Source organism: Leuciscus leuciscus, assembly GCF_965113295.1.
Source record: "Leuciscus leuciscus genome assembly, chromosome: 16".
In the NCBI taxonomy this organism is placed as follows: Eukaryota; Metazoa; Chordata; class Actinopteri; order Cypriniformes; family Leuciscidae; genus Leuciscus; species Leuciscus leuciscus.
In genome coordinates this window covers 3,260,657-3,274,035 of record NC_138740.1, presented here as the reverse complement: position 1 = coordinate 3,274,035, position 13,379 = coordinate 3,260,657, and the positions used below count along the sequence as shown (strand labels likewise).

The 13,379-nt window shown below is 38.3% G+C and overlaps 1 protein-coding gene across 8 annotated transcripts in view; it reads left to right on the top strand.

The window, feature by feature from the left end:
- aff4 (AF4/FMR2 family, member 4) overlaps positions 1-13,076 on the top strand; it is a 60,507-nt gene extending 47,431 nt beyond the window's left edge. For 6 of the 8 annotated variants that reach the window (XM_082141226.1, XM_082141225.1, XM_082141228.1 and 3 more), the window contains 10 exons: positions 626-705; positions 2,306-2,501; positions 4,189-4,277; positions 4,528-4,597; positions 4,897-5,033; positions 6,223-6,294; positions 7,518-7,611; positions 8,137-8,180; positions 9,118-9,335; positions 10,603-13,076. In XM_082141226.1, the coding sequence (XP_081997352.1) occupies positions 626-705; positions 2,306-2,501; positions 4,189-4,277; positions 4,528-4,597; positions 4,897-5,033; positions 6,223-6,294; positions 7,518-7,611; positions 8,137-8,180; positions 9,118-9,335; positions 10,603-10,730 (1,128 nt within the window). In that variant the 3' untranslated portion in view covers positions 10,731-13,076. Of the gene's footprint in view, positions 1-625; positions 706-2,305; positions 2,502-4,188; positions 4,278-4,527; positions 4,598-4,680; positions 5,034-6,222; positions 6,295-7,517; positions 7,612-8,136; positions 8,181-9,117; positions 9,336-10,602 lie in introns of those variants that run through there. The other 2 variants (XM_082141223.1, XM_082141229.1) reach the window with 2 other exon arrangements.
- Positions 13,077-13,379: the final 303 nt, after the last annotated feature.

Genomic DNA, 13,379 nt, shown 5'->3' with positions numbered 1-13,379 from the left:
TTCCTCACTGACCATATAAGGGCGCCTCCATTTTCATATATGTTTTGAGTGATCTGAACCATGCATTTCCATAATTTCATTCAATTTATGAAGTATACATCCTCTTCAGAAATAGTATGGGTGTTTTGGCAGTATTTGATTTGATTTCAACCTCTAATAAACATAAAAAGAGCACATATGTGCGTTATAGCTCGCTGCCGCATCACAAATCGAGAATCCATAATATATTTTTTTTATATTCAAAACATTTTCAGACCTTTTTTTCTCATAAAATGTAATTGGTGTTATCTTTTGAACTCTTGGCATGAAAACAAACTGAGGTTTCTACCAATCTTTTATGATTTTTCAAGTTTATTTCTATTTCAAAATAAAGGCCTAAACACGCCTAATGAATATGAAATATTATTGTTGCAAATTGATAAATTACTGCTCCTCTGTAATTATTTTTTTTTAAAACAGCCACCAAATATGAAAACTAATTCTGCATAATTACATGAATCTAACCCTGAACCAAACACAAATTTTTGCTGAATAAGTGCTAATTTCTTTTTTCTTTTTTTCTTAATGATCCCAAACTTTTGAAAGGTAGTTTTCCTTATTATTGAATCTTGTGTTTCTCCCACAGAATGATGACGACGGTCTCAAACCAGACAATAAGAAGTCCAAACCGGATGAGAAGTCCTCACACAAATCGAGCAGTAAAGAGTGAGTTCATTCTACTTTATTCCTTCAGATATCCTCCACATTAAACTGAGTTCACACATCCACTGGGAAAGAGAAATGAGAAAATTATACAAAAACCTTGGGAAAGCTTGGGAAAACGGGTAATGTAAAAATGCCAATAGCAAATATTATCGGTGAACGTTCTGTCAGTGCATTATTTTAAATTGACCCAGGGTTAACCATTAATCCTGTGTATTCGTAACCTGACGCAAACGTAAACTTGAGTTTCCATTTCTGCCAGTACTTCCCAGTTTCGGTTTTCACTCCGATCACTCCGGGGTTCCCACGGGTCCTTGAAATCCTTGAAAGTTTGCGAATCTGAAAAAAAGATTTCAAGGCGCTGGAAAGTTTTTGAAAATAAACACGCATAGATACAGATCCTTGAGAGTGCTTGAATTTATTTTGTGCAAGACGTTTTCTGGGAAAAATTCCATATTATTCCCTCCGGTCCGCTAATGTGTTATTTTGTTTTATTTTATTTCGTTAGTTACGCGCATTTACGCGTTACGTTAAGTGTTTCCCGCGTGAGGGACTTTGTGTTATACGTTGCCATGTTCACGCGCGCAAAACTGTAACAATGTATCTTACAGGTGACACGATGTAACCTTGCTCTCACTTGAAATGTGTCCCCACATTAAGTCCTTGAATTTGAGGGTATTGGACCTGTAAAGTCCTCGAATTTGAAGTTAACCCAAGGTGTGGGAACCCTGGATCAAGTGTTTACATGTCCTCTCGATCAGATTAGAAAAGGTTTAAACCATTCCTTACAATCCGAATGACGATTTACATGTGACTTTTTGACTGTACTTTTTGTTCGTACAAGGTGCTTAAAGTGCTTGAATTGGACTTTTTGACATTCAAGTCCTGAAAAACTCTTGAAAACAGCCATATTTATGAAAAGGTACTTGAAAAGTGCTTGAATTATTGAAAGACAATACATGTGAAATTAGTGTTTAATTTTATCGATAAAACAGTCTTTTCACGCATAATTAACGCTGCAGCCCTTCTGATTCAGATATCGAGCCAATTCACATGAATATGAGCGTAATAATCCTCATATCCAAGTATATGATGATACAGCTTTCATTTTTCAGGTCAATCATTTATTCATGAGAAAAAAAAAATCAGTTTGAATAAGGAAAGCTTATTATTTGTCATAATATCCTTTCAGTGATTAAAGTTACCGCAGTCATTGCATCTGCTGCACTTTACTTTTACCATTATGTTTTATTGGTTTATTTTTATTTATCCATTTACCTTTTTTTTTTTTTTTTAAGCTAATAAAGATATTGTTTGATTAGTAAGATCTCTGATTGTATTCCTTGAAAACCAAAAAAGTAGTGCTTGTAAAGTCCTTGAAAGTCCTGAAATGTCATGTTCCAGTGTCTGTACGAACCCTGTATTAGTGATTAGTGTCCCTGTAAACGCAGCTACTGTTAGCGTGAAGCACTCCTTTACTCTGGAATGACGATGACCTGGTGTGAGAAACCCTATTCTCAGACCGGTAACATCTCACATTAGTGAGATCAGATTGTAATTGTTCCTGCTGATTAATCATGATATCCCCAACTCTTTTCTGCAGCTCGTCGAAGCGCGCTCAGGATAAAGACAAGGAGTCGGCGCCCTCTCCTTCCATCACGCTGCAGCCGACGGCTAAACCCGAGCACCCGCGCAAGCGCACGCTGAGCCAGTCCTCCAGCTCGCTTCCCAGCGGCAAAGACAAGAGCGGCTCCAAACACCGCAAGGGCGAAGACAAGCCCGTCCGCAGGGAGGCCAAGGTGCGTTCGCCCTCACACACACACACACACACACACACACACACACGCGAGAGAACCTCAGGCTGTTACAGACACACACTGTTTACCGTCTCCACCTTTTATGTAACCCATCCTGGATTGTGTACATACAATTATGCAGTTCACAATAACAAACACAGCGCTGCATAAAAGCACTAAACTATGCTAGTTCTGTCCAAAGTCATTGCATTTGCAGAATATTAAAAGCCTTGAAGCTTCAAAGCCTCAAAGGACAATTTCATATTTTTCATTCATTCATGGTTTTATATTCTGCAAATGCAGTTCCTGTGTAAATGCATTAATGCCACCTTATATAAAGCTTCAGATTCAGCTTCAGTCCTGTCATCACTGATTGTGCGACGTCTTATCTCACTGTGTAGACTTTCAGTTTTGCCATAGCTAACAATAAAAATAAATAATAAAGATTCTGAAGTGTGCATCTGATGTGCTCTTTACTATCCCATGAGGCCACGGGAGAGGGTTTATGAATGACAGTGAAGCGATGCAGCTGCCAATATACATTATAAATATACATGACTATATTTCCATCCACCTATTTTATGCAATTTTGGGTTCTCGGATTAAAAACATTGCCGGCAAGATGGGCATCAATTCTAGAAACGTACACAATCTATTGCACTCAATTGAGGCGAACATTTTTACCTGATAAGACGTGCATAAAATAGGATTAAAGCACATTTAAATCCCTAGATGCGCAACACTGACTCAGCAGAGGGTGTTCTCTGAGAACATGACGTGTTTATGGCGTTTCACCCGTACGCTCTGAGACGCAACTCATTTATGATGTACAAATGCTGCAACTTTCATTCTTATTACAGATATTTTGGATATAAAAGGTGCTTTATTCACTAATGTTTTATGCAATAAAACATTTTTGTGAAAAGTTACATTCGTAACTTTGGACTGAAACATGACTAGTAGTGACACATTGCATTGTGGGATACAGTAACATCATAGCATGTTCAAGCATATAGAATACTACAGCAGACACCGTAAGAGTAAGTTAGTTAAGTTAATAACTTGTGACAACATGGCAAACGTAATGCATCCGGATTACATTCTATATTGTATGAATGTCGTTTTTTTTAATGGTCACGAATGAATTACTTATTCAAAAGAAGTACTGACACATCGTCTAACTTGCTCTGTAAGATTCTGTCTAAGTTGTCGCTGTGCCGTAGCCTGGTTAAAACCAGACCATTCTCAGTAGTAACTGAGTTATGGTCTGGCAAAGCTTCATTAATAACTCATTTCCAAAGGGGCGTCACCAACGGACGTCGCTCAAATGCCTCTGGGCGCAATTGGATAGACCTAAAACCAATCAGAGCGATCGTCATCGTGTAAAGCCCGCCTCAACATTTCTGATTGGTGCCTCGATTTGGACGGATTAGAAATCAGCTTGAATGGGCTCTTTGCCAGACTACTTGCAGAGCAAATCTAAATTTGCCGGAAGTTTGTCTGGGTTTTCCCAGGCTAGCTGTGCCGTGAAAGAGAACGAGTTTTGGTGAGACGCGTTTCAGAACACACGACTCCACTAAACATGGTTCATGTTCTTGTATAGAGTTTGTTTCAATCAAGTCCAGCATCAAAGTTTGTCTTGACGGAGTTTCAGTTTCTAATTTCTCAATGTCATTTTTGTTTTAACCAGGAGAAAAGCTCTAAAACGGAGAATCCCGTCACAGTGCCGCACATCTCTGATGGCTCCAAATCCAGATCCAAACTCCTGTTTGAGGACAGGTATGAAGTCTTGAACCTTTGTCTGTTCCTTTAGATTCTTTTACACTGTGAGAAAAGCAAAAGAGTTTTTTTCCTAATTGTCTATTGTTGTAAGAAGCAACTATATATATATATATACATAGTGAAATCTCATTGGTTTCCCATAATCCGGATCCACACAGTGGGACATTTAGGCATCATTAATGTTCTCTTGTGACTTGTTGTGATTGTTGCGTGTGTAATAACAGCCAATCCTCCGTCTGAATTGCAGGATTCATTCTGCTGATCATTACCTTCAAGAGGCGAAGAAACTGAAACACAACGCGGATGCTCTGGTGAGGGTTAGTTTTACTGGCCTACGGTTCTCACATCTGTGTCAGTTAATCTGCTTGATATTTCTGTGACCCCTGACCTTTTGTGTTAGTCCTCCATTGAGAGCGACACAACAGGTGCTCTCTTCACACGGAGCCAGTGTTTAAAACTCGGGGTCAGTGATGTTTGTGCCAATGGCAAGGTTGTTTTGAGTTTGTGCACTACTAGTGCCAAATTCAAATCAAATGCGCCCCATAATATCAGATTTTATGTCACAGTGTCCGTGTAGAATCTGTTTTCCTCCTCACATGCGTTGTGTTTTCCACAGATGGACAGGTTTGAGAAGGCCGTGTATTACCTGGACGCTGTGGTGTCGTTCATCGAGTGTGGAAACGCTCTGGAGAAGAGCGCCCAGGAGGCCAAATCCCCCTTTCCCATGTATGCCGAAACCGTGGAGCTCATCAAGTAAGACCAGAGGGTTTGAGAGTAGGGATGGGTATCGTTAAGGTTTTAACGGTATTACTACTCTGACCGATACTCCTCATCGATCCGGTACTTTAGCGGTATTCTTATCGGTAAAAGGATTATAAAAGCCAAAATTATTCATTCAAGAGCTGCGACTGATTTTCTCTTTGCCTTTTGTTGTTTGATTCACATTAATGGCGCAATCGTCAGCAGGTTTATTAGACTGCTGCCTCTTTAAGACAAAATGCAGATCTAATCATTATAACGCATCATATTTTCTCCCAACTATTAACGCCCATTTAAGACATAAACTGTATTTAAGTGAATAAACTGTTTAAGTGAATCTCCAAGACGGCCATTTTGACACATTTGTGTGTATATTTGATCGTTTAGATGCGCACACGAAGCCCAAAATATACGTTGCTGCTTGTCTCGTTGCGGTGTGTTTCGGAGCGCGCGCCGCATTTGGAACATTTTGCGTAAATTTTGGTACTTTTATTACCAAATAACACAGCCTTTTATTATCAAAAGCATCCCACTGTTTAGCAACAGCATAGAATTTCATTTTACAACAATCACGATCGTGCAGATTCTGACGTTACGTTTGGGTTTGGAGAAATGACAGCGCACCGCTCTGTGAAGGGAAGGAAGTTGCGCAAGACAGAATGCGGCTTTAATTTTTAATGGTTATTCCTCAAATATCTTCTTTTTTATAATCATTGGAAGCCAAAATCTAAATCTAAAATAAAATGTTTAATATCAAAGATCTAAAGTGTAACCTTTTGAATGTTCTGTCCTCATCGTCACTCATTAAGCAGGGCTGTTGTGTTGTGGGCGCCGTGGCTCCGCGTGAAAGATCTCTCTCTCTCTCACACACACTCTCTCTCTCTTTAGCAAAAATGCATCACAGACAAATGGTTCAATATTATTATGTATAGAAGTGGCTGGCGAGATTAAATTTGCAAGATAATAATTTCTTAATAGCAATAATAAATAGCACGTGTACTTTCTTAATTTCTCCAGTACCGACAGCAGAACCGATAACGTCCGAGCTTATCGATCCAGCGGTCTTTCGTAATTCACAACCGGGGCCCGTTTAATACCGGGTTTCGGCAACCATCCCTATTTGAGATGCTTTCATATAATGCTTGAGTTTGCTCACACATGTGCACGTTTGCTTGTTTGGTAGGTACACGATGAAGCTCAAGAGCTACATGGCGCCGGATGCGACATCTGCAGACAAAAGGCTAGCAGTGCTGTGGTACGTAGCGGAGACAACATCAGTCTGTCCATGGTTTTTGGTTCACAGTTGAGAAAATCATCGTTTTCATTGTTGACTCTCATTGTGTTTTAAATCAATTGAAGTGCATTGTCACGAGAACTGAATCAATGTTTGGTAATACTTTATTTTAATACGTTTACGCATGGACTTTTATTTATAGCGCTTTTTACAATACAGATTGTTTCAAAGCAGCTTTACAGTGATAACAGGAAAATAATGCAACAAAGTTTGTTTCTAGAAGAAAATAGCGTCACGATCACAGCTTACGTTCAGTGATGGTTAATTTTTTTTCAAAGAAAGTTATTTATTTAGCTAATTTATCTATATAGCTGCTCTGGAGAAAACAGTGATGTCGTCGTCCAGCTCAGTTCAGTTCTCATATAATGTTGTCAATGCAAGCAGATCAATAATATTGTTGAATATTAAATGTCCCCAACTAAACAAGCTAAAAAACAACAAACATGCACTTATAGTGATTACAGTAAATTATGCATAATTACAAATGACTAACCCTAAACCAAACCTAAGCCCAATCATACCCAAGTCATTTTTGCTCATTAATATGGTTGAATTGGATCATCGAACGTCAGCAGCAAAGGCATTGGTTAATAAAGTGAGATTAAGTGCATAAAGTGTATTTGTGTAATTTAAGTGTTTGCGTTTCACTGTCATCTTGAGCAACACTGAATCTGTTTTTGTGCAAGTGAGAGTAAATGCATATTTACATTTAGTCTAGATCTACAGTAATCATCATGTTCACACACACACACACACATGTACACACACACTCTTACGCTTTCCCTCAACATGAGGACAGGAGAGCTGTCGGTCGATACACGGAGGACAGAGTAACTTGTGTTACTTATTTGAAAAAAGTAGCTCAGATATTTTGTGTTAGGCCTACATTACAAGTAATGAGTTAAATAATCAGATCACTTCTTAATGCGTTACCCCCAACACTGCTAGTGCACTTTAACAATCATTATTAAACTTAATGGATCTGAAAATAGTCAATGCCATTTTTCACACTAAAGAAAATGTTGTATTTCCAGCAAAATGGTGTTAAATGTATTATGAGTGTTTGATGTGAGCATCTTTATTTGACTCTGTTCATCAGTAAAGGCAATGGTGTTAAAGCTGTTAGTGTGTAGTGTTAGGTAAAGCTGTGGCTAATGTGTGTGTGTGTGTGTGTGTGTCTGCAGTCTGAGGTGCCAGGCGCTCCTGTATTTGAGGCTTTTCAAGCTACGGAAAGAAAGTGCACTGAAATACTCTAAAACACTCACTGAACACTTGAAGGTAACATGATTCTCTGTCCTTTTTTCATGTATTACAGAAAACAGTAATATTGAAAATACCGTTTAAAATAAGTTTGCTTTTTTAATATATTTTAAACTAAGTAATTTATTCCTGTGATCAAAGCTGAATTTTCAGCATCATTACAGCACATTATCCTTCAGATATTATTTTTAATATCCTGACAAATGTATGATTATCATCAATGTTGAAAACAGTTGTGCTGCTTCATATTTTTGTGGAAACTGTGATACAATTTTATAGGATTTTTCAATGAAAAGAAAGCATTTGTTTGAAGTAGAAATCATAATGAATGTCTTCACTGTCACTTACTGATCAATCTAATGTGTCCTTGCTGAATAAAAGCATTAATTTCTTTCATAAAACAATCTTACTGACCTTACTGATTTCCAGTCTGACACCATTACAAAAACACATGAAAAATGTAGTTTATGCTGGAGATGTGAAAGTCATGTTAGTGTTTCTTTGAACAGAAGTATTCATTACTCTGTTACTCTGTTTTCCCAGAATTCGTTGAGTAATACCCAAGCTCCGTCTCCTGGAGTAGCAAAGTAAGTTCCTTATGTTGTTTTATATGTTGTAAATGGAGAAACACCGACAACCACATGTTTAAAACCATTCTACTTACAAAAATGCACCGATAGGTTACATCTCTCCGGTTTTATATACCGGGTCACATGTACAGTCAAACCAACAATTATTCAGACACCAGATATCATTTTTGATATATTTTCACTAGTGTGTGGTGCAGGACACTATAGTTCATTTATGTAGGTGAGGAGAGCAAAATAAGCTAAAGTGTGACATATTATACCCAAATATTCTTCATACAGTGACTACCAGTGACATTTATACAAATTAGGGACCAAATATGATTCCGACACTTTGATCTGATCATGTTTTGCTGAAGTGTTTTGTCTTTAATTGCTAATGCTCTTTTTACACACAGACTGAACAAAATGAAGCATTGCTTGGTGATTGGTTGAGCTAAACTGGTATTATCTAATTGTGTAGTTAAATTTAACAGCTGACAGATATTCAACATAATTCATGTGTGAGACAGTCTAACAGAAGGACGGACAAAACCAGTCAAATATCAACTGAGTTCTGCTCATATTTTATTACCATTTTCTAAACTATAGCGAATAATCTGTGATAATGTGAGAGATGTTGAAGGAGTCTGAATACACTTTGGTTTGACTGTATAAATGAAGTTTATGAAATGATATGTTAGTCGACATGTTTGGTGGTTTGACATGGTACACTTCATCTCAGACTAAACTCTACTCAGTTTAATGAGCTCGTATTAATTGAAAGACAACATGGATTGCTTTTAAAACTCTAAACTCTGTGTGTGTGTGTGTCCTCCAGTGAAACTAAACTAAACCTCTGTGTGTGTGTGTCCTCCAGTAAAACTAAACTAAACCTCTGTGTGTGTGTGTCCTCCAGTAAAACTAAACTAAACCTGTGTGTGTGTGTGTCCTCCAGTAAGAGCGCAGGCATGCCGTCTCCGGTCTCCCCCAAGCTCTCTCCGGGCAGCGCGGCCAGCTTCTCCTCCAGCTCCTCCAGTGTGAGCGCCAGCTCCTCCGTCACCATCCCTCAGCGCATACACCAGATGGCCGCCAGCTACGTGCAGGTCACCTCCAACTTCCTCTACGCCACCGAGGTGTGGGACCAGGCCGAGCAGCTCGCCAAAGAGCAGAGAGGTACTGATGCCCTTCTCCAAACGCCTGCTTTCTGCTCCTGTAACAGGGCCTATGCTCTCTGAAGAGCCTGATATTCACACATCATCTGCTTAAACCGCAACTCTTCAGCCGCCAGACCCTAGTAAAGAGAGCATGCGAAATAACCCAGACAGCAACATCGGCCCAGATCCGTGTGGATTCATCGTGTTCCAGATGTGGGCCGACACTATGTTGCTGTTTTGGAAATGCATGATAATAATACAAAACACACCATAGAGAAGTCGTCGAGATAAACGCAGGAACCCTTAGTGAGAAATAGTGAGTTAAAGGTGTAGTGTGTGATTTTTAGCGGCATCTAGTGGTGAGGTTGTGAACTGCACCCAACCGACAGGAAGTGATGTCATCGTCTGAGACAGCAGAGAGTAGCCAGTTAAACAATGAGGTTTCTTTACAAAGATAAAGTAAGATTATTCAGTAAAACGATATTGTAAATATTATTGTCACCTGTTCATCATTGTGTGACTTTAGCTTTAGCTTCTTATCATGAAGAACAACATAGTGACGAAACGCGTTTGTCCGCTCAGGGCCACTGTAGACACATGTCGATGTAAGCGGACCCGCGGTGTGTGTAGAGAGAAAAGCCTCATTCTAAGGTAATAAAAACATAACGGTTCATTATGTAAGGTCTTTATACGCCACTGAAAACATAGTTATGTTTATGATATTGCATTTGTCAACAGATCCTCCTGAATATCACACACTGAACCTTTACCTCTGCACAGCTTTTCTGCAGTCGTTCTGTTTCTAGCTTCTGAAAACGAGTTCATACCAAGCATGGATTTCCATGGAATTGACACACTTAACGACTGTAAGGCTGATTTGAAAACTGATGACTGATCATATATCCAAACGTGCGGAGTCAGAGACGGTTCAGTCTGTGTTCACAATCGCTGTTTAAAATCTGCTCCAGTCGTTGATAAGTGTGTTCACTTCACTCTTAGATTGTTTCAGCTAGTCCTTAAGCGTGTCCACGGCATAGAGTATTGATATATTAAAGCTGGATGTATAATACACCCTACTTTACAATGTAAAACTACTTGAATGTCACTAAAATGTCAGTCTACTTTCCATGTCTACAAGGCATGAAGAATCATGATTTTTCTGTAAAGCTGCTTTGAAACGATGTGTATTATGAAAAGCACTCTTTTTCTTGCTCTATCACGCATGAATCTGAATGACTGTGGATCATGACTTGTTGTTCTTCTCTTGTGTCTGGTGTTCTGCACAGAGTTCTTCTGCGAGCTGGACAAGGTGATGGGCGCGCTGATCTTCAACACCAGTAGCATGACTGAACTGGTGCGCTTCACACGGCAAGGCCTGCACTGGCTCCGGCTCGATGCCAAGCTCGTCCAGTAGAGCGTCCCCAACACTCACACACACTCGATCTGCCTCAGACATCTGTGACACTGTGTTCGTTTCTACACCAGCTTGCCAAAAACGAAAACACTCCTCCCACCACAGACCCTATAAAAGAGGAGATCGCATGTTCGTCTGCAGAGCCTTCACACACTGCATCGTCCTGCTCATATCATTGGCTCGTTTCCCGGAAGAAGAAAAAAAAAGCCTCTTTTTTTTAAACTTACTTTGACTAATGGGTTTGTTTTTTTTTGGGGGGGTTTTAGTTTTTTTGCTGTTGTTTTGCTAGCTGTAAGCAAACATGAATAATAATTGGATGTTTATAGCTTTTTAATTTCAACCAAAGTACCTCCCTTTAACCAAAGGTGCTTTACAATTCCTCCTTTTATCATTTTATTGTGCCTTGTATTTGATATACAGGAAACTAAGAGACACAATATCTTGAACTCTACACATTTGGAGAAGGTTGAGGTGCGACGAGAAGCAGAAAGAACGTGTGACGGAGTGGCATCTCGACTGATTCTTGAGCATACCAGACCAAAAGACTGTTCGGCATCATATCAAGGCATTATTACTGATGTGTCGTGTTTTGTTTTCTGTTCGGCCTGGCTCACGCACACATCAGAGTAAGTCAGTTCTAGCCCGTCGGGCTCGTATACGTCACTACTGCAAATACCCAGGCCCAGGTTTTCTTTTCTTTTTTTATATACGAATAATGTAGCGCTCGCCTCTCACCGCCGTGGGTTTTCTGGTATTAAACGCAGGAGTATTTTATTACTGTGGCTGACGCGCCTGGGCCTAATATAGATTTTATTTAGATAACAACTTGGATTTCACTCTTGGATTTTCGGCATGGATACAGGGTTGCAATACGAGATGAGACGTATTTCTATTGTATATGAAAATATCATATTTAAATATTTAATGTGAGTCTTGAGGTTGCCTTTATAGTGTCATAGTCACCTGTGTGTTGCAGTTCTTTTAAAAGAAATCAAGTCATGTAAGGATATATTTATGATGTGTTCTGTTGAGAATAGCAGTTTTAATATATATATACATATATATGTATATGTATATATATATATATATGTGTACATATTACATAGTTTTCTCAGTGCAGACCGGCTCCCGCTGTCCATACGCGTAGGAAATCAGATCCGATCACAAGACAAGGTTGAAAAGTCAATCCACAATATATGAAATGCTGGAAACATATCGTCTCTTGCACTAGAAACTTTCCTCTGATTGGCTCCCAAACATTTTTTATTTCATTTGTTTTCCGTCTATGCAGATGTTTTGTCGATCGCAGTTCGAATGGAAACTTCTAGAGGTTCAAACGACTTGCGTTGTCATAGCAGAAGAAATCATGTCTGAGATTTGGTCAATAAGGGTTGTTAATTGTGCTTTTATGTAAATGAAATCATGCACTAATGTGGTTTATGTACCAGATTCACGAGAAGAAAGATTATGGTTGGCTAAAGTGATATTCCCATGGCCTTTTTGCTTCTCGAGACATGAAGTAGTTGTGCTGTGTCCTTTTCCTCCTCCTGTTTTTACTGGTTTTATCTTTTCTACTAGACTTCATGATAGTGCTTTTAGAGGATTAGATTGATTATGATTTAAATTCGTCTTTAATTGTCTTGGCGATCATAACTTTTCCCAGGGTGAGATACTTTTTTTTAATTATTATTATTATTATTATTATTATTATTCTTTCATCCAACAGAAAAATAACACTCGCATGTTTCTATTTAAATACTAAGCTGTACAGATGTACATAAAAATCTCTTTTAGGGTAAATTTTTACAACGATTTAACATTTGTATTAATTGTACATAGAATGTGAATATATTAAATGCACATTTTTTTTTGGTTTTTCAACAGAACACTGTATGTTGGTAATGTCAGTACGATTGTTCGCGTTTCCTGTGCTTTCTGTCATTCAGATGTGATGTTGGTCAGGTTGAAACAGGCCAGAATCAGACGAGGATGAGGAAGATCTGTCTAAACTTCATCAGATCCTCTACACGCGTCTGTATGTCGTTCTCGCTTGATCGTTGTCTCGAAGCATTCATTGGCAAACAGTATAAGATCGATTTAGTTTTAAAAGTATTGAGAAAGAGATTGACAAATAAATCTACATATATATTCGTATATGGATGCAATATGATCTATGATTTAAAGGTACTCTTATGAGTCTCGATTATCCAAACTTGTAATAACTTGTAATTTAAACACTTTTTTTTTTTTTTTTTGGTGAAGTATTACTAATGGATTTTCTGAGTCTGTTGCGAATCATCTTTGTATTTTGCTGTATTGAGAATAAAACGTATATGATTAAAAATGTTTGACCTGTTTTGCATTACTTTGAAATAGTGCTATCAAATCGATTAATCACGATTAATCGCATCTAACATAAAAGTTGTAAATATGTGTGTATATACTGTGTGTGTGTATACTGTGTATGTATGTATGTGTGTGTATATATATATATATATATATATATATATATATACTGTATGTATATATATATATATATGTAGTTGTGTGTATGTATATATATGTGTGTGTGCGCGTGTATACACATATTTTACAAACTTTTAACACGATTAATCGATTTGATAGCACTACTTGTAAAAGTGTTTTTGA